This window comes from Engystomops pustulosus, chromosome 8 (assembly GCF_040894005.1).
Source record: "Engystomops pustulosus chromosome 8, aEngPut4.maternal, whole genome shotgun sequence".
Lineage (NCBI taxonomy): Eukaryota > Metazoa > Chordata > Amphibia > Anura > Leptodactylidae > Engystomops > Engystomops pustulosus.
The window spans coordinates 99134805-99157195 of record NC_092418.1 but is presented as its reverse complement, the minus strand read 5'-3'; the positions used below and the strand labels follow the sequence as shown (position 1 = coordinate 99157195).

The window sequence follows — 22391 nt, the reverse complement described above, 5'->3', positions numbered from 1 at the left end:
TGCTGCTGGTGCAGTCACTGTGTACATACATGACATTACTTATCCTCTACTGATCCTGAGTTACATCCTGTATTATACCCCAGAGCTGCACTCACTATTCTGCTGCTGGTGTGATGCCTCACCCCCTGCTTGTGCTGTGTGCTCCCAGTCACTTGGTTGTGATTACTACTATGGGGTCCAGTATTTTTTGGGTGCTGTGACTCACTCTTCACCATTGGGGTTGTGAAATTTTATATTCTCTAATGTATGGCATAAAGAAGCGACACAACCCAAACCAAGCAGCTGCGGAGCTGACACCTCCAGATATTGGATCCAGTTCTGCAGAATTTACAGGAACCCTGACAATAACCTCCCGTACATGTGAGTCAGTGCTGGAAAGTTTTGCAGGATTTGGGACTGGGCACCATCTGATCACAGGGTGTGCCCATCCAGGAATTTTATAAGAAACCAAAGAGGCCCAGGACTCCCCCAAACTGATGGAAACCACTTAAAGCTTCTGTGAATGTGAGGGAGAACGGAGCGTCCCGCGGATCCTCCCGCCCCGGATGAGTCAGGCTGGCGCTCCATCGTCTCGCAGGGTGGCGCAGTCTGGCGGGGAACACGCCAAGTGTATGGTCCTGGTTATGGATCATAATCATTAGTCAGTGTATCCGGGGACCATGGAGGCACAGGGATGTGGGAGGGGTACAGCCCACGTGTGGGGATATCCTGGCGAGCCTCATCCTTAATTACATTCTTCTAAAGCTCCATCAGAGGAGAATCCGGACGAGAAGTCGGAAAAAACTTCATTAGCATCTGATGTGCGCCCAATCCTCCATAAACTCCATGTACAAAAATGTCAGGAGGAAAGTCTCTATTAAATGCACAAGTTTGAGAGATCCACAAACAGATGTAGCAGAGCCAGGGAACCTGTCAGCAGTTGTGACTGTAGACACTACAGTCAGTATTATGTATTGGCCCTGGAGAGATGTGTAATCAGACCTTTGTGTATGTTGTTAGTATGAACAGAACGGATTCATATTACAAGATTGTAGCTTCTCCAAGTGCACTGGGGCATGTCCTCACACTGCTGTGCTCTGTGCTCTCTGCAGCCAGCGCTAGGAGTTGTCCCTGGAGAGATGTGTAATCAGACCTTTGTGTATGTTGTTAGTATGAGCAGAACGGATTTATATTCCAAGGCTGTAGCTTCTCCAAGTGCACTGGGGTATGTCCTCACACTGCTGTGCTCTGTGCTCTCTGCAGCCAGCGCTAGGTGTTGTCCCTGGAAAGATGTGTAATCAAACTCTGTTGTATACAGCTAGTGGCAACAGGACTGTGATACATGGTTATATATTCCAGGATTGTGGCTTCTCCAATTGGAGGGCGTGTCCTCACACTGCTGTGCTCCTAGATCTCTGAATTATATTGTCCCTGCTCTCTGCTCTGAATAAAAGCTGCTGTCAGCTTCAGGTTGCAAACTGCAGCCACAGTCACACAGAGGGGAGGGAGCAATTCAAAGCAGAGACACGTCCTCCCCTCTGCTCTGAGTAAAAGCTGTCTATACAGAGGATACTATTTGGAGGTACATACTGGGGGTTGTAGTAGGTGACAAGATCTGAGCTCAGCTGTAAGGTCTGTGTATATCTGTAGACCACTGCCTTATAAGCTAGAATGCAGAATTGTGAATGCAGCTCTGGATGTAACTAGAGTGTAAAGAGACTTGATATAAGTCAAGGTCTAGCAAAGCACTGAAGCAGTCTAACCAGACATCAAAGAGTTAACCATGTAAGGTACAAGCTTCCAAAAATAGATGCTTAGATTTACTAAGAAAAACACAGAAATGACTAATTTGGGAGTGAAAGGAGAAAGCGCTGGCACCAAGCGGGCCGCTGCTCAACAGACCCAGTGTTTGTAGCTCAGACCCCCCCCTTCCCTGCTCCCGGGGGTCTCACGTTATACCGTACAGGTCGGTGCTTTAGTAACACTGACCAGATGCCAGCAATGTCGGGACAGGCCGCCCCCTGCGCCAGCACACGGGTCCTGGGCTCACAGCGTGTCAGCAGGTCCAGCGCAGGAATGCATCGCTGGATGACTGCACAAAGAGGCCACGGACCCCCCCAAAAAACTGCAACACGATTCATAAACTATGCACATCTATAGGAATGAAGCAGAGCCGAACAGGTCACTAAAGGGAACCTGTCAGCAGGTGTGACCATTTACACAGCCAGTGTTAGGTATAGTCCCTGGAGAGATGTATAATCAGACCTTTGTGTATGTTGTTAGTAGCAGCAGGACTGTGATACATGGATTTATAATCCAGGATTGTATTTTCTCCAAATGCACTCGGGGTGTATCCTGACACTGCTGTGTTCTGTGCAGTGAGCTGCTCTATATGAAGCCCCTCCCCTTGGCTATTATTAAAATCTGAAACAGCTTGTAGGTGAATACTACAATAGTACCACAGAACAAAGAAAGAGCACAGAGCACAGCAGTGTGAGGACATGTCCCAATGCATTTAGAGTAGGTACAATCATAGAATAGAATTCATATGTGACAGTCCTGCTGCTACTAACAACTATACTCAAAGGTCTGATAACACATCTCTCCAGGGACCATACATAACACTGCATGTAGTCCACATCCTCCCTCCTGCTGACAGGTCGCCTTTCAAGACCCGCTCCCAATTATATATAATATACTGATTTCATGATAAAAGACCTTGTTTAGTCCTTGCTTGCTGTCAGTGAATGGCGGGGATTCTAGTTTGCATCCAAAGGCCACATTTGCTACAATTGTCTGCAGTCTGTGATGTATCAGGGCAGTTACAATGTATCAAGCTGACTCCCAGAATGCACTGCCAGTCCTGCAGACCACAGGCCACGCTGTATATTTCTCCCGTGGCACACAGTCTCCTGTGTGATACCTCCAGACGTCCCTCCCAGCACCTCCACGCAGGACACAACAATCACTTCTCATAACAAAGTCGTCTGCGGACGCAGGGGCGATCAGATGACAGACGTCCCGGAATGCTGAACCTGGACTGTGTGAATCACACCCCGGACAAACGCTCCAGAACAGAACAGATGATTCTATGTCTGAGAATTATTAGGGGGGCTGGGGGCTGGGGGGTTACGCTAAATTAAACATTAATAATGAGGGCGCAGGTCAAGTGTGCGTCTTGTCACACTCATCTTTCAGAGGTGTCAGCTCTGCTCCACTTGTAAAGAATACATCTACTTTAAAGCACCATTTTCCTACTTTTTACCCAGAATTCCACAAGTACAAATGCTTTATACACAGATTAAAATATTAAACCCAAATGATTTGTACTGCTAATGGAGCTGCAGGTTCAGAGCTCAGGGGAAGTCTCCTGATTGATGAGCTGCACATTCAGAGCTCAGGTGTTGTTCCTTGCTTGTAGAACTACACATTATCAGCTTAGGGGATAGTGATGGGAAGTCCAGTAATTTTTAGTGAGCTGGATCTTTAGGTACCGCTCACTAAAAACCGATGGTTCTTTTATCTCCTGAACGGCTTCCTTGTAAAGGAAATCGACCATTTGTTTTTATGCATTATGAACCAAGCATACCTTGAGAATGCTGTAGCTACACTGTTGCAGAAACATATCTTGTTTAATCCCTGAACTGAGTGCTCAAAAAACAAATATAAAATTCAGGATCTTGGGAAAGCTGGGTGCCCTGGCTGCCGTACATAAACACATTGGGCCACATTTTCATCGGGTTTCGCAATTTTTTTCCATTGTGTCCTGAATGGCCCCGGGTTTTTGGCGCCCGCGATCGGATTGTGTCGCATCGGCGCTAGCTTGCATGCGACACAAATCGGGGGGCGTGGACGTCGGACAACCCGACAGATTCGGACAAACCGCGGAATTTAAAAAGCAAATTGTGTCGCACGATCAGCACTCACATGCACCGGGAAGAAAAAGGTGAACTTCGGCAAAAATCAGCGGGGGAAGTGACAGATGCGAAAATTGGATGCACTATGTAAGTGAATCGCGGCAGACCCGAATCCTCATGGGAAAACGCACGGTGGGAATCGCGACAGGACTGGGTAAGTAAATGTGCCCCATTATTTCCACATACACAGGAGCTGCCTGAACTGTCCAGACAGGACTAATGGACCTGAGCTGGATGACTCATATGCAGCAGCTGGGGGATGGTGCAGTGATTGATTACTTCTGCCTGTCAGGGACAACACATTGATGACTTATTCTCAGCTTATGCTGGGGGGGACAAGGCTGGTGCAGGGCATAAATAGGGTGAGGAGAGTGCTGGGGCAGCCACAGAAGGGACAGAACCCCATTTACAATATTTTTATAACAGTTTTTCAGCAAAACCACTCAGTTCAGGGATTAAACAAGATATGTTTCTGCATCAGTGTCACTACAGTATTCTCAAAGTATGTTTTCTTCATAATGACATGAAGACAAATGGTAGATTTCCATTAAATGTATAATATTGCGCCTCAGCCCAGCTAATTGCCCCTCTCCACGCTACTTTTAACCCGATTAGGGCCAGGGTTGAGTGAGCCATCATCGTTCACACAAAAGAGCTGGACTTTAGAGTCTGCTCATTCGTAAATGACACATCATTAGGGGACATTTCCTACTTGAAGAGCTGCAGGAACAGATCTTGATGAAGAGGAAGCTGAAGATTTACAGCTCAGGGGGTGTTTTTTGCTTATGTGCTTGTGGAACTACAAGTTCAGAACTTTGTGAGCATTTCTTGATTGTGGAGCTTTATGTTCTGAGCTAAAAGGGTATTTCCCGCTAACTGAGCTTCAGGTTTAGAGATTATTTGTTGTTCCTTGCTTGTACAGCAGCAGGTTCAGAGCTCAGGGGATATTATCTGCATATGGAGCTACAAGTTCAGAGCTCAGTGCGCGTTATCTGCTTACAGCAATATTTTATTCAGGGTCGCTTCCCCTTCATCCCCTTCATAACAATAAGTAGGGAGGTGCAATATCCCACTACACAGAAATTGTATGAACTGTGTACTCACAACGCTAGAAGAATTTATACAGATTGTGTACAAAGGTGTGTTATTTGGTGCACACGTGTTTCAAATAATAAATTGGTTGATAACAATTATCTTCCATAAAATGATATTTGTGATGAAGAAAATCACTTAAGAGCGACCCCAAATCGAATCTGATAGGATGAAGTAAGGGAGGGTCTTACCTTGGCTTCACATTTGCGGTGACATGACAGTCTGCAGACTGCAAAACAAAAGAAGAAAACGTTGCATTACAAAAGTGTCAGCAAGAAAAGTGTGGGGGGCGCTAGAGACCACAGGGATATTACAGTAAGAGCGGACCCTCAGGATGAGCCACAGGGGGGCGCTAGAGACTACATGGATAATACAGTAAGAGCGGACCCTCAGGATGAGCCACAGGGGGGCGCTAGAGACTACAGTTAAATTACAGTAAGAGCGGACCCTCAAGATGAGCCACTGGGGGGCGCTAAAGACTACAGGGATATTACAGTAAGAGCGGACCCCCAGGATGAGCCACTGGGGCACTAGAGGCTACAGGGATAATACAGTAAGAGCGGACCCTCAGGATGAGCCACAGACGGACGCTAGAGAATACAGTGATATTACAGTAAGAGTGGACCCTCAAGATGAGCCACTGGTTGTCGCTAAAGACTACAGGGATATTACAGTAAGCGCGGACCCCCAGGATGAGCCATTGGGGGTTGCTAGAGACTACATGGATAATACAGTAAGAGCGGACCCTCAGGATGAGCCACGGGGGGGCGCTAGAGACTACATGGATAATACAGTAAGAGCGGACCCTCAGAATGAGCCACTCGGGGGGTGATAGAGACTACAGGGATATTACAGTAAGAGCGGACCCTCAGAATGAGCCACTCGGAGGGCGCTAGAGACTACAGAGATATTACAGTAAGAGCGGACCCCCAGGATGAGCCACTGAGGGGTCGCTAGAGACCACAGGGATATTACAGTAAGAGCAGACCCCCAGGATGAGCCACATGGGGGCGCCAGAGACTACAGGGATATTACAGTAAGAGCGGACCCCCAGGATGAGCCACTGGGGGGCACTAGAGATTACATGGATAATACAGTAAGAGCGGACCCTCAGGATGAGCCACTCGGGGGCGCTAGAGATTACATGGATAATACAGTAAGAGCAGACCCCCAGGATGAGCCAGAGGGGGGCGCTAGAGACTACATGGATAATACAGTAAGAGCAGACCCCCAGGATGAGCCAGAGGGGGGCGCTAGAGACTACATGGATAATACAGTAAGAGCGGACCCCCAGGATGAGCCAGAGGGGGGCAGTAGAGACAACATGGATAATACAGTAACAGCGGACCCTCAGGATGAGCCACAGGGGGGCGCCAGAGACTACATGGATAATACAGTAAGAGCGGACCCTCAGGATGAGCCACTCGGGGGGCGCTAGAGACTACATGGATAATACAGTAAGAGCGGACCCCCAGGATGAGCCAGAGGGGGGCAGTAGAGACAACATGGATAATACAGTAACAGCGGACCCTCAGGATGAGCCACTCGGGGGTGCCAGAGACTACATGGATAATACAGTAAGAGCGGACCCTCAGGATGAGCCACTCGGGGGCGCTAGAGACTACATGGATAATACAGTAAGAGCGGACCCCCAGGATGAGCCAGAGGGGGGCAATAGAGACAACATGGATAATACAGTAACAGCGGACCCTCAGGATGAGCCACTCGGGGGGCGCTAGAGACCACATGGATAATACAGTAAGAGCGGACACTTAGGACGAGCCACTGGGGGGTCGCTAGAGACTACATGGATAATACAGTAACAGCGGACCCTCAAAAAGAGCCACTGGGGGGCGCTAGAGACAACATGGAGATTACAGTAAGAGCGGACCCCCAGGATGAGCCACAGGGGGGCGCCAAAGACTACATCGATAATACAGTAAGAGCGGACCCCCAGGATGAGCCACTCGGGGGGGGGGGGGGGGGCGCTAGAGACTACATGGATAATACAGTAAGAGCTGACCCCCAGGATGAGCCACAGGGGGGCAGTAGAGACTACATGGATAATAAAGTAAAAGCCAACCCCCAAAATGACCCACTGGGGGGGGCGCTAGAGACTACATGGATAATACAGTAAGAGCAAACCCTCAGGATGAGCCACAGGAGGGCGCTAGAGACTACATGGATATTACAATAAGAGCGGACCCCCAGGAGGAACTGCCGGGGGGCCTCAATTTCGTGGACTGAATCTTTTTAATGCAAAAACAAACAATCCCCATAATCCCCCCACACGCCCCAGGAATTTGTCTCAGAGGGTCTGGCGAACCATACAAATCTATCACCCTTCCTGAATTATGAGGACATTGCACAGACACACTGCACAGGAATCCCAGCCCTTATATAGAATGTGCAGCAATGTTATGTTACATACAGCACTGCAGTCTCATATATATATAAATAGGCAATAATAAGACAGAAGCAGAGAGGATTCTAGCCACTGACCTATCAATGTACTTTGCAGCCAGTGTTCTGTATTGTCCCTGGAGAGATGTGTAATCAGACCTCACACTGCTGTGCTCTGTGCTCTCTGCAGCCAGTGTTATGTATTGTCCCTAGAGAGATGTGTAATCAGACCTCACACTGCTGTGCTCTGTGCTCTCTGCAGCCAGTGTTATGTATTGTCCCTGGAGAGATGTGTAATCAGACCTCACACTGCTGTGCTCTGTGCTCCCTGCAGCCAGTGCTATGTATTGTCCCTGGAGAGATGTGTAATCAGACCTCACACTGCTGTGCTCTGTGCTCTCTGCAGCCAGTGTTATGTATTGTCCTTGGGGAGATGTGTAATCAGACCTCACACTGCTATGCTCTGTGCTCTCTGCAGCCAGTGTTATGTAGTGTCCCTGGAGAGATGTGTAATCAGACCTCACACTGCTGTGCTCTGTGCTCTCTGCAGCCAGTGTTATGTATTGTCCCTGGAGAGATGTGTAATCAGACCTCACACTGCTGTGCTCTGTGCTCTCTGCAGCCAGTGTTATGTATTGTCCCTGGAGAGATGTGTAATCAGACCTCACACTGCTGTGCTCTGTGCTCTCTGCAGCCAGTGTTATGTATTGTCCCTGGAGAGATGTGTAATCAGACCTCACACTGCTGTGCTCTGTGCTCTCTGCAGCCAGTGTTATGTATTGTCCCTGGAGAGATGTGTAATCAGACCTCACACTGCTGTGCTCTGTGCTCTCTGCAGCCAGTGTTATGTACTGTCCCTGGAGAGATGTGTAATCAGACCACACACTGCTGTGCTCTGTGCTCTCTGCAGCCAATGTTATGTACTGTCCCTGGAGAGATGTGTAATCAGACCTTTCTGTAAGTTGTTAGTAGCAGCAGGACTGTGATATAGGGATTTATATTCCAGGGTTGTACCTTCTCTAAGTGTATAGGGATGAGTCCTCACACTGCTAAGCTCTGTATTCACGGTATGTGACAAGGGTCTGAGAAACACTGTAACTACAGCAGTTGCTGAGAACAGAAAGGAAAGCGTGTAGAGCAGCTTGGCGGAGCGATCGCGTGGCACAGCAGTGTGAGGTACCTTAGAGGAGCTACAATCCTAGAATATAAATCCGTAGAGTACACGCAGTCACCACTAGAGGTCATGCAGTCATCTTTTAAGCTTAATAAGAAATCTGTATGCAGTAAGCGCCCCCTAGTGGAGGCAACTTTAAATTCAGTTCTGTGCATATAGTATATAAGGTCACTCGTATCTTCCACCGAGATCTCAGTATTTTCTCGCACCTCCAATTCTCATCATCCTCAGAGCTTGTGCGGATGCTGAGTATTGGTGAGATGGCAGTGACCTCCTCATAAGACCCCTGTCCGCCTCCATCCCCCGACCACCTCTCGCTTGCGCCATGACCTGCGTAGTTTAATCTTACACCTTGTAAATTGTAACCAGAGCAGAACGCAAATGACTCCACATAAAAGCGGCAGCCGAGGGTCCAGGTGACACCCCCCACCCCCAATACACGTCCTGCCCTGCACATACATAGGAGCTGCACCGCGGCCTGACAAGCTCTTCTTTGTCCTGGAGCGGGGCGGCTGCACCTGACAGAACCCAGAGAGACTTTACATAGGAAACAGCAAGTTTAGGTGAGACCCCGACTGTACCGCTCCGAGACAAAGCGGGAACCAACCAGGAGCAAAGACAGCGGCCACAAGTCACTGCCAAGTACTAAGTGCAAAGGGTTACACAGACCAATGTATAATATCCCAGAGCTGCACTCACTATTCTGCTGCTGGTGCAGTCACTGTGTACATACATGACATTACTTATCCTGTACTGATCCTGAGTTACATCCTGTATTATACCCCTGAGCTGCACTCACTATTCTGCTGCAGGTGCAGTCACTGTGTACATACATGACATTACTTATCCTGTACTGATCCTGAGTTACATCCTGTATTATACACCAGAACTGCATTCACTATTCTGCTGGTGCAGTCACTGTGTACATACATGACATTACTTATCCTGTACTGATCCTGAGTTACATCCTGTATTATACTCCAGAGCTGCACTCACTATTCTGGTGCTGGTGCAGTCACTGTGTACATACATGCTATTACTTATCCTGTACTGATCCTGAGTTACATCCTGTATTATACCCCAGAGCTACACTCACTATTCTGCTGCTGGTGCAGTCACTGTGTACATACATGCTATTACTTATCCTGTACTGATCCTGAGTTACATCCTGTATTATACCCCAGAGCTGCACTCACTATTGTGCTGCTGGTGCAGTCACTGTGTACATACATGACATTACTTATCCTGTACTGATCCTGAGTTACATCCTGTATTATACTCCAGAGCTGCACTCACTCATGTTTAGCTGACCTTACTCCTTATCCACAGAGCTCCCTATTTGATCCGCGCAGTATTTAGGATGCAGCATGTGCCCCTATATGTAGTCACTGTCACCCTGTGACCCTCTCTCTGGAGTCATGATTTGTCAGTCTCCGGTCGGGTTGCTCCTGTGTCGTGTCCTCTGTGTGATCAGGGGGTGTCATATCCAGACAAGTTTCTGTTCTGCATCAGGGGCCTGTTGATCGGTGACTACAGACAGCACCATATTTGTTACAAAGCGACTCAGGAAATTCTCCACATGTCCAGTAGCCGCAGATATAGAAGGACTCGGGTAATTGCAGTTGTAATTGAATTACAGAAATTCACTTAATCAAAGGAAGTTACTAAAATATTAGTATGTTAACCCCTCAATGGCCAGGGCCAAGCAACATTTCATCCAATTTTTGTACCACTTTTATGCCCCTTTAGCGATTTGGCTTCTTAGGACCTGAGGAGCCGGTCAGCACAAGCAAATGACTTGTTTTTATGAAAAATTGCAATAGATGAACAATGATAAAATTCTCCTTAGCCACAGGACTCCACGTCCTGTTCTATCACTATGCTCAAAGCTTCTGTGCTCCCCCTAGTGGTGACTTGTGGCAAATAGAATTTTCAAATGTGCTGTAATTGTGTGTCTATGCAGGGGATTTGGAGCAATGTATCGGGTTTATAGACCTGATACTTAGAGATCTCATCGCACCTGGGACTGTCAAATGGCCTAAAAACTGATGTCACATAGAAATATTCTGTTGAAAATAATTAAAACAGGGTATTTGGTTCTTTGTGTCCACAACCAAAGTTATGCCAAGTGTATAGCTGCCAAGTGTAGAGCGATTGCTCTAACTGTATGGGCATCCTTACTGCTTTAAAATGGGACCTGCCTGACCCACGGGCCCAAAGACAATTCTTTAGTTGCATTATAGGTAAATGAATGAATCTTTAAAATCCCAAGAGATCAGAAGTAACTGTCATATACAGATTCAGTATGTGACTTCTGTGATGTACCGTCCCTTTAAGAGGCCTTAGAGGTGCCGCGCCATGAAATAACACAAGCTCATTGTTGCGTTTCCTCTGCTCTCGCTAGGTGGGGTCTTTGTTCCCTTTCCGTTTACTAATAACAATCTATTACAGCGAAGATCCGAGGTCAGTATTATCCCCCCTGACCCTGTGTCACCCACCATCCCACAGCCTGGACCCCACCTGCACCAGAGAAAGGGACAGCAGCACAATGGTCACCGATCATCACAACTCCTGCAAAAGCATCATGTTGTATAAAGATCTCCATAACATAAGTGCATTATGAGGAGGCTTCAGAGCTGAAATCACAATCTGTACTTCCTACATATTCAGAGTTTTCACATTTCTTGCTGTGGGAATCTGCAAACTGGAAATCGTCATCTTCATAAATGATAAGTATTTCCTATGATTCAGGTAGAAGACACAATGTACACAGTAACTGCGCCAGCAGCAGGGTCTGCTCTCTCCTCTCCCAGGGAGGGAGTTAGGTTCCTGGGATGAGCGAGGGAGACGACTCCCAGGCTCCTGCTTCCCGGGCCAGGCCGGCGGGAGGCAGAAGAGGACAGCAACCGGCCAGCGCTATGGAGGACTCAGGGGTGAGACGTTCCACCAGGAGTCCTAGCAATGCGGCTCCTACTTCCCCTGGGTCTAGTGTGAAGCAACAAGGCCAGAAGCTGGATGCCCATGTCGGTGCGGGTGAGAGCGGTCCTTCCAAGGCTGGAGCTATGAAGCGGAGTGCTCGCAGAGGTAAGGCTGACCATGCAGGGATAGGCTGGGCAGTGCAGGGGCCCCGGGAGTCTTTGTCCACCTATGCCTCCCGGGTCCAGAGCCACCTCTGTGAGTACAAAGAGGCGACCAGGACCATCAGGAGGCTCCGGGAGGAGCTGCGATGTGCCTGTGCCAGGGCGAACACTGCGCCAAAGAAGAGAAAAACAGATTTGGCGATGGGCTCCGTCTCCGTTTGTGGTAACAGTGGGAGAGCAGGGGAGGCATCGGCCGGAAGGTCGGACAGTATGGGCGGTTCGGCTTTGGCGTTACCATCAAAATCCGATGTTGTGTCCCTCAGTGGCTAATGTGAGTGGAGTGAGTGTTGCAGAACCTCTACCAGCTTTGGGAGTGAGTGATGGAGTGACTGGTGCAGAAAAATAGGAATAGACGGCACTCTTTGAAAGCCACACTTGTACTGTGTTAAGAAAGCTTCATCCTTTATTTCATTCCAATTGGGGTGCAACACGGGAACAGCAAAATCAACGATCGACCCAATTTGATGCTAGTGCTAGTGAGTAAGACCCACTGCCGTTGATCGTGTTTCGACGGTAAAACGAAGGGAGATTTCAGATCTTCTCCCTCCCTCACTAAGGTACCTAAGGAAGGTGCAACCAACCCCCCGCTGGTCGAACTTTCAAATCAATTCCTGGCCCTGGATGGAGCCTCTCCTGCCGATGGAGGGGCTGAGGGTGAAGGGCCAGAGGTGGCAGAGGGGCCTGCAGGAGGTGCAGAGTCTCCCCCTGGGAAGTCAAGGTCCTCAGGAGGGGAGACTGGCCCAGAGTCTGGAGACGAGGATGAGGGGGCAGGTCCTGGATCTGCCCCTGAAGCATCAGAGGTGCGGGAGATGGACACCACAATATGTCTAAAAAGGGGGTGTTCATTTCCCGAGGGTGGTGGTAAGATGGGTAAAAAGAAAGCCGTCTAACTCAATCACTCATGATGGCGGCACCCACTCCGTTGACGCTGGCGTCCTTTAATGTCGCCAGCATTAAGTCTGATGCGGCTAGATTTGCGGCCTTTGATTTTTTCGGCCGTGTTGAAGCCGACATTTTATTTTTGCAGGAGACCAGGCTGCCAGATTTGGCGGCCGTGTTTAAAGCTAAGAGGGAATGGAGACACGGGCCTTCCTATTGGTCTCTTGCGGCCGAGCCGTATAGCGGAGTGGCGGTCCTTTTTACCGCACCGGTAGAATGCCGGAGAGTTATTGAGTTAGAAATGGGGAGGTGCCTGATCCTGGATGTCCTCATGAAGGGACAAGAACTTCGTCTAATTAACATCTATGGTCCCCAGTCCAAGTGGGACAGGAATTGTCTCTTTATGAGGATCAAGCCCTACCTTTTTACAAGTCGGCAGGTGGTCTTTGGAGGAGACTTCAATGCTGTCACGAGGTCCCAGGATAGGGGAGGTTCCAGAGACAAGCTGACTTATGATAGCGTCGCTCTTAATAGCATAGCCAGTGAGGCTCGCCTGGTGGATGTCCACATCCGGCACACCCCAGGCCACGCGGGGTTCACCTATTATAGGGGTAGCTGCAGGTCTAGAATAGACAGGTTTTATTTAAAGGAGGAAGTCATTTCTTCACTAGTTTCTGTTGTTGAGGTGGAATTCTCCAACCACTGTCTAATTTTGTTTGCAGAGGTAAGACGATCCTTTGAGGACTTTCTTCAGAGCCAGGTACCATTGCTGGGCCTTTGTAGCAGTAAGTCAGAGTGGTGGGAGATGGTCAAGAAAAGGGTGGCGAGATTCTTCCGCCAGCTCTCGAGCCTCAGGAGCCTGGACAGGTACCGCCTGTATCAGAGGAGGAAACTCGAGTTCTGTTGACCCATTTCCAGAAGCCTCTGGCCCTCAGGGATTGCCCAAGTCGGGATCTTGGGGAGGGTTTAGGTCTTTTGAATTCCATTCCCTTGAAGTTTTGGGACGTGACTTGGCGCTGCTTCCATGGAAAGCTGTGTGTGAGGGACAATCTGAAGTGTAGGAGCTCTGAGGAAAGGGGTTGTCCCCGGGAGGAGTGCGGTGGCCTGCTGGAGAGCATGGACCACTTCCTGCTTCGGTGCCCCTTTAACACAGAGGTGTACAACCGGGTGGGCGCTTCCATCCATTGGCCCGGGTTGGCCGGTCTCTCCTATGCTGAGTGGGCCTATGGAGCATTCAGAGGCCTGGGTGGCCGGGACAGCTGCACGTTATTCCTAGTTAGCCTAGTGGTCAGGTACCACACGTGGAACTCACGGTGCTTAGTATCGACGCAGCGTAAAATCCTCCCGGTGGATGAGGTGGTTAGGAACATTCTGGGTGACCTGGTGAAGGTGCGCTCTCTGGAGCATGAGAGGCTGGGCACGGGGAGGGCCTCTTTCCTTTGGAGGGGGTTCTCCCTTAGTGTCCCTTAGTCTGTCGTCTCCTCTCCTGGTGTTGGGCTGATGCTGCACTGTAGATTTTTGTTTTGTGTTCTGGGCATGTAGTGATGTAGGGGCTGCAGGCACCGAACCTGAGCTTTATGTGGTTTGTATTGCCGTTGGGATGTGATCTGTGTGGGGTGGTGTGTTATTAGAGGGTGTGGGGTGGGTTTATGTGTATTTATGGTCATTTATGTTTATTTGTGGGTGTGGTTTGTCTTTGTTAATTGGTTTGGTTTAGGATGTGATAATCGGTTGGGTGGGGGTTGTGGTATTTACTGTTTATTCATTTTGGTGTATTTTGAGTTATTTTTTCTAGGTGTGAATGGGGCTGGACCAGCAGGTAAGTTATTGTATATATTATGTTTGGTTTAAAATAAAAGATCTACAGGATGTAACTCAGGATCAGTACAGGATTAGTAATGTCATATATGTACACAGTTCAGCTGAGACTTTTAGTTCTACACAGTATATCAGGTTTTTCATTCCCTCTTATCTTCTCCAGTATATTTAATGCAGCATAGATGGGGTTAATCAGTGGTATTTGGATCGTCGTCTTCTCTGCGTCTTGCACTCACTTTACGATCTTTCAGTGTGGAGGAAAAGTCCATTTAGGTTGTGACAATATGGACTTCCTGCCGCTCCTGCTGGGTCTCGCTGTGCGGAAGCTGCTGGAGGGAGGAAAGAAACTGAACAGCAGAGGATGAAACAAACATGGCTGCCGGGTTCCCTCTGCGGCATGTGTTATGTCACATGACAAAGGATTAGCCAAACAGCAGGTACAGGTAAGAACACAACTACTGACAACATACACAAAGGTCTGATTCCTCTTCTTTCCAGGGACAATACCCGGCACTGTCTGCGGAGAGCACAGAGCACAGCAGTGTGAGGACGCACCCCCATTGCACTTAGAGAAGTTACATTCCTGGAATATAAGTCTATATATCACAATACTGTTACTACTAACAGCATACACAAATGTTGGATTACACGTCTCTCCAGGGACAATAAATAAGCAGATAAGTTCTGAGACTCTAAACCTACTAACAGATCCCTTCCAAGACTAACATAGAACCCAACAATCCTAAGAAATTCTCTTACTACATTCTGTTATACTTCATATCCTGCAAACGAGTAAATTTGCTACAAATTGTGATTCCGTATCACATGACAGATATGAGTGTACAGCGCCCCCCATCTCCCTATGGCCACCGGCTGCATTGCAATACGGTGGTCGGTGGATGCATTGAGCAGACAAACCCATCTGTTCTGGAATCCCGGAAGCCTTATGTAGGGTCCGGTCCTGCTCCAGCATTGTGGGGGTTAAAGCGTGAGCACAGTCGGATGATCGGGCCATAAAGGGCGATGTGCAGGGGCCGTGCAGCCACCGCTCCTTCCAGGCCTTGTTTGGAAGTGCACGAGCTGGATCTGTAAACAGAACATTCCCCGGATTGTCAGGTTTTCCCGGATCCCTCTCACATTCCTTCATCTCCTCGGATTTACAGCACCGTCTTGCGCCCCCAAGCTCCTGCAGAAGTGTGACCGTGGATCCCTGCCACGTATAATACTGGTACCTACACATCCATATGGTCCCCTGTGGTGCCAGGGTCAGCTGTGCCTACTACCTGCCCCAATGGCTCTGCCCCTGTCCTGACCCCCATTGACGAAATGTCATGAGATATCAGAGCAAATTTGGCTGATAATACATATACATATATATTGGAATCAGGTAGGAAAATACAGCGGTAGAGGGAACCTGTCAGCAGGTGTGACCATGTCGACTACAGACAGTATTATGTATTGTATCCCTGGAGAGATGTATAATCAGACCTGTGTGTACTTTGTATCTGAAATATGGATTTCTATTCTAAGATTTTGCTTCTAGAATTGCACTGGGTGAGGGTGTGTCCTCACACTGCTGTGCTCTGTGCTCTCTGCAGCCAGGGTGAGATAAACTCCCTGTAAAGCTTTGTGTATGCGTTTGTAGCAGCAGGACTGTGATCTATGGATTTATGGATTTATATTCTAAGACTGTAACTTCTCCAAGTGCACTGGAGGCGTCTCCTTTCACTGCTGTGCTCTGTGCAGTTAGTTTTAGGTATTGTCCCTGGAGAGATGTGTAATTATACCACTGTGCATGTTAGTAGCAGGAGAAGTGTCCTCACACTGCTGTGCTTGTTTCTTTTTCCTTTAAAATAAAAGCTTTGGCAGCAAAGCATTTCAATGTAGAGAGCACAGAGCACAGCAGTGTGAGGACACACCCTTAGTGCACTTGGAGAAGCAATGAACTTGAAATAATAAATCCATATTTCAGAGTCCTGCTGACAGGTTCCCCTTCACCTCCATTATAAATCTGCAGGCCTGTGGGTGTTGATGATATGTTCTTTCGCAACTTTAGCTGCTGAGTGCACAGAACACAGCAGTTTGAAGACACCCCCCCAGTGCGCTTGGCCACTGTACAATCCTGGAATTTATATCACAGTGCTGCTGCTACTAACAACATACATGTATGATTACACATCTCTCCAGGGACAATAGATAACACTGGCTGCAACACTGGAATAGTCTTCTATGACCAGCAGGGGGCGCTGTTATATGTTCCCTTTTATACATAACATTGGGGGTCATTTACTAAGGGCCCGATTTGCGTTTTCCCAACGTGTTACCCGAATATTTCCGATTTGCGCCGATTTTCCCTGTATTGCCCTGGGATTTTGGCGCACGCAAAAGGATTGTGTCGCATCGGCGCTGGCATGCACGCGACGGAAATCGGGGGGCGTGGCCGAGCGAAAACCCGACAGATTCGGAAAAAGCACCGCATTTAAAACAATAAAAGTGTCGCTTGGGACACGCTTACCTTCACTTGGTCCGGCTCGGTGAACTCCAACACGTTCAGATGCTTTTCAGCGCAGCAGCGCCACCTGGTGGACGGCTGATGAACTACCTTGAAGAATCCCGGACGGACCCGAATCCAGCGCAGAGAACGCGCCGCTTGATCGCGAACGGACCGGGTAAGTAAATCTGCCCCATTGTTTGTTAACCATAAATCAGTTCTATAGATGGACACAAGTAACATGTGACCAGAAGACACAACGTCACTTTACTCGAATATTCAGAGAACCACCCAAAACTCTGGAAACAATTCTGCTTCAAGGTTTAGCTCCACCCCTTTGTCTAATATGTGACCTTACAATATAAATGATATAAGCCGGGCTCCCACAATGCACTGCTCTCCTCCCAGGATGCTACACAGAGAATGAAGCAAAGGATTTGTGTTGCCACTTTGTTAAATTTACTAAATTCCACAGTAAAATTGTTTTCTCCAAAATTGGAACCTTTATGACACTCAGCCAAAAAATTCTAAGAATCTACGAAGTGACTTACAAAGCCTGGAAGTGATTAATACTGGTCCCAATCCATCATCACACTGGTTCCCAGTGCAAACCATTACATTGTCAACCCCAAGTGCCCATCATAGGGAAGACAGGGACATCTAGTGGAGACAACTGGAATAGCAGAAGCAGGAAGCTGCAGAACATGAAAAATTACTTATGTTTTCTATTGTGAGTGTGTCCCTGTCCCCCCAAGTGTCAGCGTGTCCCTGTCCCCCCAAGTGTCAGCGTGTCCCTGTCCCCCAAGTGTCAGTGTGTCCCTTTCCTGTCCCCCAAGTGTCAGCGTGTCCCTGTCCCCCCAAGTGTCAGCATGTCCCTGTCCCCCCAAGTGTCAGCGTGTCCCTGTCCTGTCCCCCACGTGCCAGTGTCCCTGTCCCCCAAGTGTCCATGTGTCCCCCCAAATGTCAGCGTGTCCCTGTCCTGTCCCCCCCAAGTGTCAGCATGTCCCTGTCCCCCAAGTGTCAGTGTGTCCCTGTCCTGTCCCCCAAGTGTCAGCATGTCCCTGTCCCCCAAGTGTCAACGTGCCTCTGTCCTGTCCCCCAAGTGTCAGCGTGTCCCTTTCCTATACCCCAAGTGTCAGCGTGTCCCTGTCCTGTCCCCCCAAGTGTCAGCGTGTCCCTGTCCTTGGTCAGTCTTGGTATTATGGCGCCTCTGTGTGTTCGGCTTCTCTATTACACTCCGGACTTTGCCCGCCTGGAGGAAACACTTGTGATATGGAGTCTTTGTCTGGCGCTGGATCATATCGGATCCTGATACGTGACTATTATCACCTGCCAGGACCCGGTGCAGAACCTCTGTCGCCACCTTCTAAGACAAGCCCAGGACTGATGATGACAGAGCACACAGAGGCTCATGGATGAGTCTCCATGTATAATCTATAAGGGACTGACGCCATCACACGTCCTCCTGCAACAGATGACACCGTATGTGCAGCACATCAACCACTGAGCAGAGAAGAGTCATAGAAATCTCTGCTGAATCTCTGACCAGAGCAAAACAATCTGCAGCTCACAGAGGTAGCAGATTACAGAGGAGTCTATGGAGAAGAGAGGGAAAGAGTAGGAGAGAGATAGTGGCTGCTGAAGATAGTGGTAAGTTGCCATCTCACCCCAAGTGCTTTATCCCATCAGTATGGGTCAGTATTTCTCTATTCTGCCTTACAGATCCTCTGATGCTCTGTCTCTGGGTGATAGAAAATAGAGGAAAATAACTCCATAACTCTATGAGCGGTGTACGGGAGACATCATAGCAGCCGGTCTCCAGCCTCCAGCCCTGACAATTACACAGGGAGGCTGCAGAGGGAGTCAAATAGCAGTGACATATAGTGCCGCTCCGCATGTACTCACCACGACACGCGCTGCCCTCCCGGGTGATGGCCTGTTTGCAGACACTGCAGGATTTCACCTTCTTAAAGTTCTTTATCTTGAATGTGTGACAATTCTGTCCCTCCAGATCTTCAGGCTGTGAGAAGAAACATCATCAGGTCACAATATAAAAGAAATGTAACAAATCCGCAACTTCTACTGCACCGGAATCCAATGTCTCCAGGACACCCGGATCCCTAACATTACTGCTCTAGCAATTTGCAAAACCTGAATTAATAATGTTCTTGAATTGCACCATAGGGAACATGTCAGCAGGTGTGACCATACAAACTTCAGCCGGTGTTATGTATTGTACCTGGAGAGAAGTGTAAGCAGACCTCACACTGCTGTGTTCTGTGCTCTCTGCAGTCAGTGTTATGTATTGTACCTGGAGAGAAGTGTAAGCAGACCTCACACTGCTGTGCTCTGTGCTCTCTGCAGCCAGTGTTATGCATTGTCCCTGGAGAGCTGTGTAATCAGACCTCACACTGCTGTGCTCTCTGCAGCCAGTGTTATGTATTGTCCCTGGAGAGATGTGTAATCAGACCTCACACTGCTGTGCTCTGTGCTCTCTGCAGCCAGTGCTATGTATTGTCCCTGGAGAGATGTGTAATCAGTCTTCTGTGTATGTTGCTAGTAGCAGCAGGACTGTGAAATATGGATATATATTCCAGGAATGCAGCTTTACTAAATGCACTGGAGGTGTGTCCTCACACTGTTGTTCTCTGTGCTCTCTGGAGCCAGTGGTATGTACTGTCCCTGGAGAGATGTGTAATCAGACCTCACACTGCTGTGCTCTGTGCTCTCTGCAGCCAGTGGTATGTACTGTCCCTGGAGAGATGTGTAATCAGACCTCACACTGCTGTGCTCTGTGCTCTCTGGAGCCAGTGTTATGTACTGTCCCTGGAGAGATGTGTAATCAGACCTGTGTGTATGTTGCTAAGAGCAGCAAGACTGTGATATATGGATTTATATTCCCAGACTGCAGTTTTTCCAAGTGCATTGAGGGTCTGTTCTCACACTGTTATGTTCTGTGTTCTCTGCAGCCAGTGTTAGGCATTGTCCCTGGTGAGATGTGAGTTCATAACTTTGTGTATATTGTCAGTAGCAGCAGGACTGGAATATAGGTTCTATTCCAGTATTGTAGCTTCTACAAGTGCAGTAGCTGTGTGTCCTCACACTGCTGTACTCTTAGCTCTGTGCTACATCCTATCCTCAAAGCACAAGTGAGAGACTGTGGAGCAGTTCACTGTAGTATGCACAGAGCACAGCAGTGTCATAACACACACCAGAGCACTTGGAGAAAATAAAATCATGTAATGTAAACCCATAAATGACAGTCATTCACCTATTAACACCATGCACACAGGTCTGATTACACATCTGCCCAGGGCCAATAATTAACAGTGACTGCAGAAGGCATAGAGCACAGCAGTGTGAGGACACAAGTACAGTACACCTGAAGAAGCTTAAATCCTTAAATAGAAATTTTTATTTCACAGTCCTGCTGCTACTAAAAATCATAAAGAAGCATGGCTACACATTTATCCAGGGACATTGCTTAACATTGACTGCAGAGAGCACAGAGCACAGCAGTGTGAGGGCGTGCCCCAGTGCACTTGTAGTCACTATAATCCTAGAATACAAATCCATGTTTTAAAGTCCTGCTTCTTCACATACACACATAAAGTAATGATTGCAGGAACAATTTCTGCTGACAGTTTTCCTTTAATTGTTCTGTAGCGTTAGCTCGGGTCTGGCTGCATGCGCAGTTTAGCTAATGACCAGCAGAGGGCAGCAAACCCCTCCCGTAGCGCTGCACCTCTTCCCAAGGTCACAGCTAAGTTCAAGGGTGAACACATCCCATCTATTAAGCCCAGTGACCCTGGATATTACAGCTGTAACCTTCACTATGGAGTCATCAAGGGCTGAAAATGATGGAAACACAACTTCTCCCTATGGCAGAAAGAGGGGGTGCAACCCAGCTTTCCCGATATACGGAAGAGCACAGACAGATGTGGCCTGAACATCTTGATAAATCCTTTAATAGATCACACTGGGACATACTGGCTGTCATGTATAACTAGGAAAGAGGAACACAATTTTGAGCGATTTGCTATAAACGTTGATTTATTGTTACAGGATTTGTTACAATGTATCAGCACAGATGTGATGTATCAGTCTGGAGAGCATCAGTCCATCTCACAGAGAGCCGTCTAGACATGATGCAACTGTAACAGATGTCAGCAATGCCAAGTCTGTGCTGCCTTTCACCCTCTGGATAGATTTCATTCACTGACATCAAGCAAGGATCTTGAAAAGTATGAAGAATAACATAACAGCTTAAGCCAAGTTACTACAAGTGAGTAATAATGCAAACAGACCAGCAGTGCATTGGTTAATGAGGGCGAGATGACGTGAGCACCTGGACCCCGGGCCGACGCTGCGTCGCATTGTTCCAGACCGTACGGTTTTAATGAATGAAACTGCTTCAAACACAAGAGGATTAATCAGAAAATGGAAAAAGCCCCACCCCCGAGCACCTCCCCCCTTCCCCTGTCCTGTCTGCGACCACCCAAGTATCTGGTTCTGATTTCCCTCATTGATGACATCTGGATCCCAGCTGAACGGAAAGACCCAGAAGTGCGAGGAAAGGGCTCCCTACCCCGAGACTATAACCTGTATACAAAGACAACCTCATAAAGGATGTAGCAGAGCTGAGGTGGTCATAGGACTGCAGATAAACCGTGTCCAGTGTGGTATCTTCCCAAACTAATATCCTTACAGCATCAAAGGAATTTTTCTATTTCACTGATTGGTGGATTGTGATTATAATCAGGTGGATATGCAAAAAAATCTGCCCCATGTACAAGAATATAACTACTATAATACTGCCCCCTATGTACAAGAATATATCTACTATAATACTGCCCCCTATGTATAAGAATATAACTACTATAGTACTGCCCCCTATGTACAAGAATATAACTACTATAATACTGCCCCCTATGTACAAGAATATAACTACTATAATACTGCCCCCTATGTACAAGAATATAACTACTATAATACTGCCCCTATGTATAAGAATATAACTACTATAATACTGCCCCCCATGTACAGGAATATAACTACTATAATACTGCCCCCTATGTACAAGAATATAACCACTATAATACTGCCCCCTATGTACAAGAATATAACTACTATAATACTGCCCCCTATGTACAAGAATATAACTACTATAATACTGCCCCCTATGTACAAGAATATAACTACTATAATACTGCCCCCTATGTACAGGAATATAACTACTATAATACTGCCCCTATGTACAGGAATATAACTACTATAATACTGCCTCCTATGTACAGGAATATAACTACTGTAATACTGCCCCCTATGTATAAGAATATAACTACTGTAATACTGCCCCCTATGTATAAGATTATAACTACTATAATACTACCCCTATGTACAAGAATATAGCTACTATAATACTGCCCCCTATGTACAAGAATATAACTACTATAATACTGCCCCCTATGTACAAGAATATAACTACTATAATACTA

At 47.7% G+C, this 22391-nt stretch overlaps 1 protein-coding gene across 15 annotated transcripts in view; it reads right to left on the bottom strand.

The window, feature by feature from the left end:
• The window catches only part of TNS1 (tensin 1), a 272482-nt gene that overhangs the window by 168305 nt on the left and 81786 nt on the right, over positions 1-22391 (bottom strand). For all 15 annotated transcript variants that reach the window (XM_072121974.1, XM_072121970.1, XM_072121979.1 and 12 more), the window contains exons 2-3: positions 18799-18913; positions 5180-5217 (exon numbers count right to left, since the gene is read on the bottom strand). In XM_072121974.1, coding sequence (XP_071978075.1) covers positions 5180-5217; positions 18799-18913 — 153 coding nt within the window. The remainder of the gene's footprint in view (positions 1-5179; positions 5218-18798; positions 18914-22391) is intronic.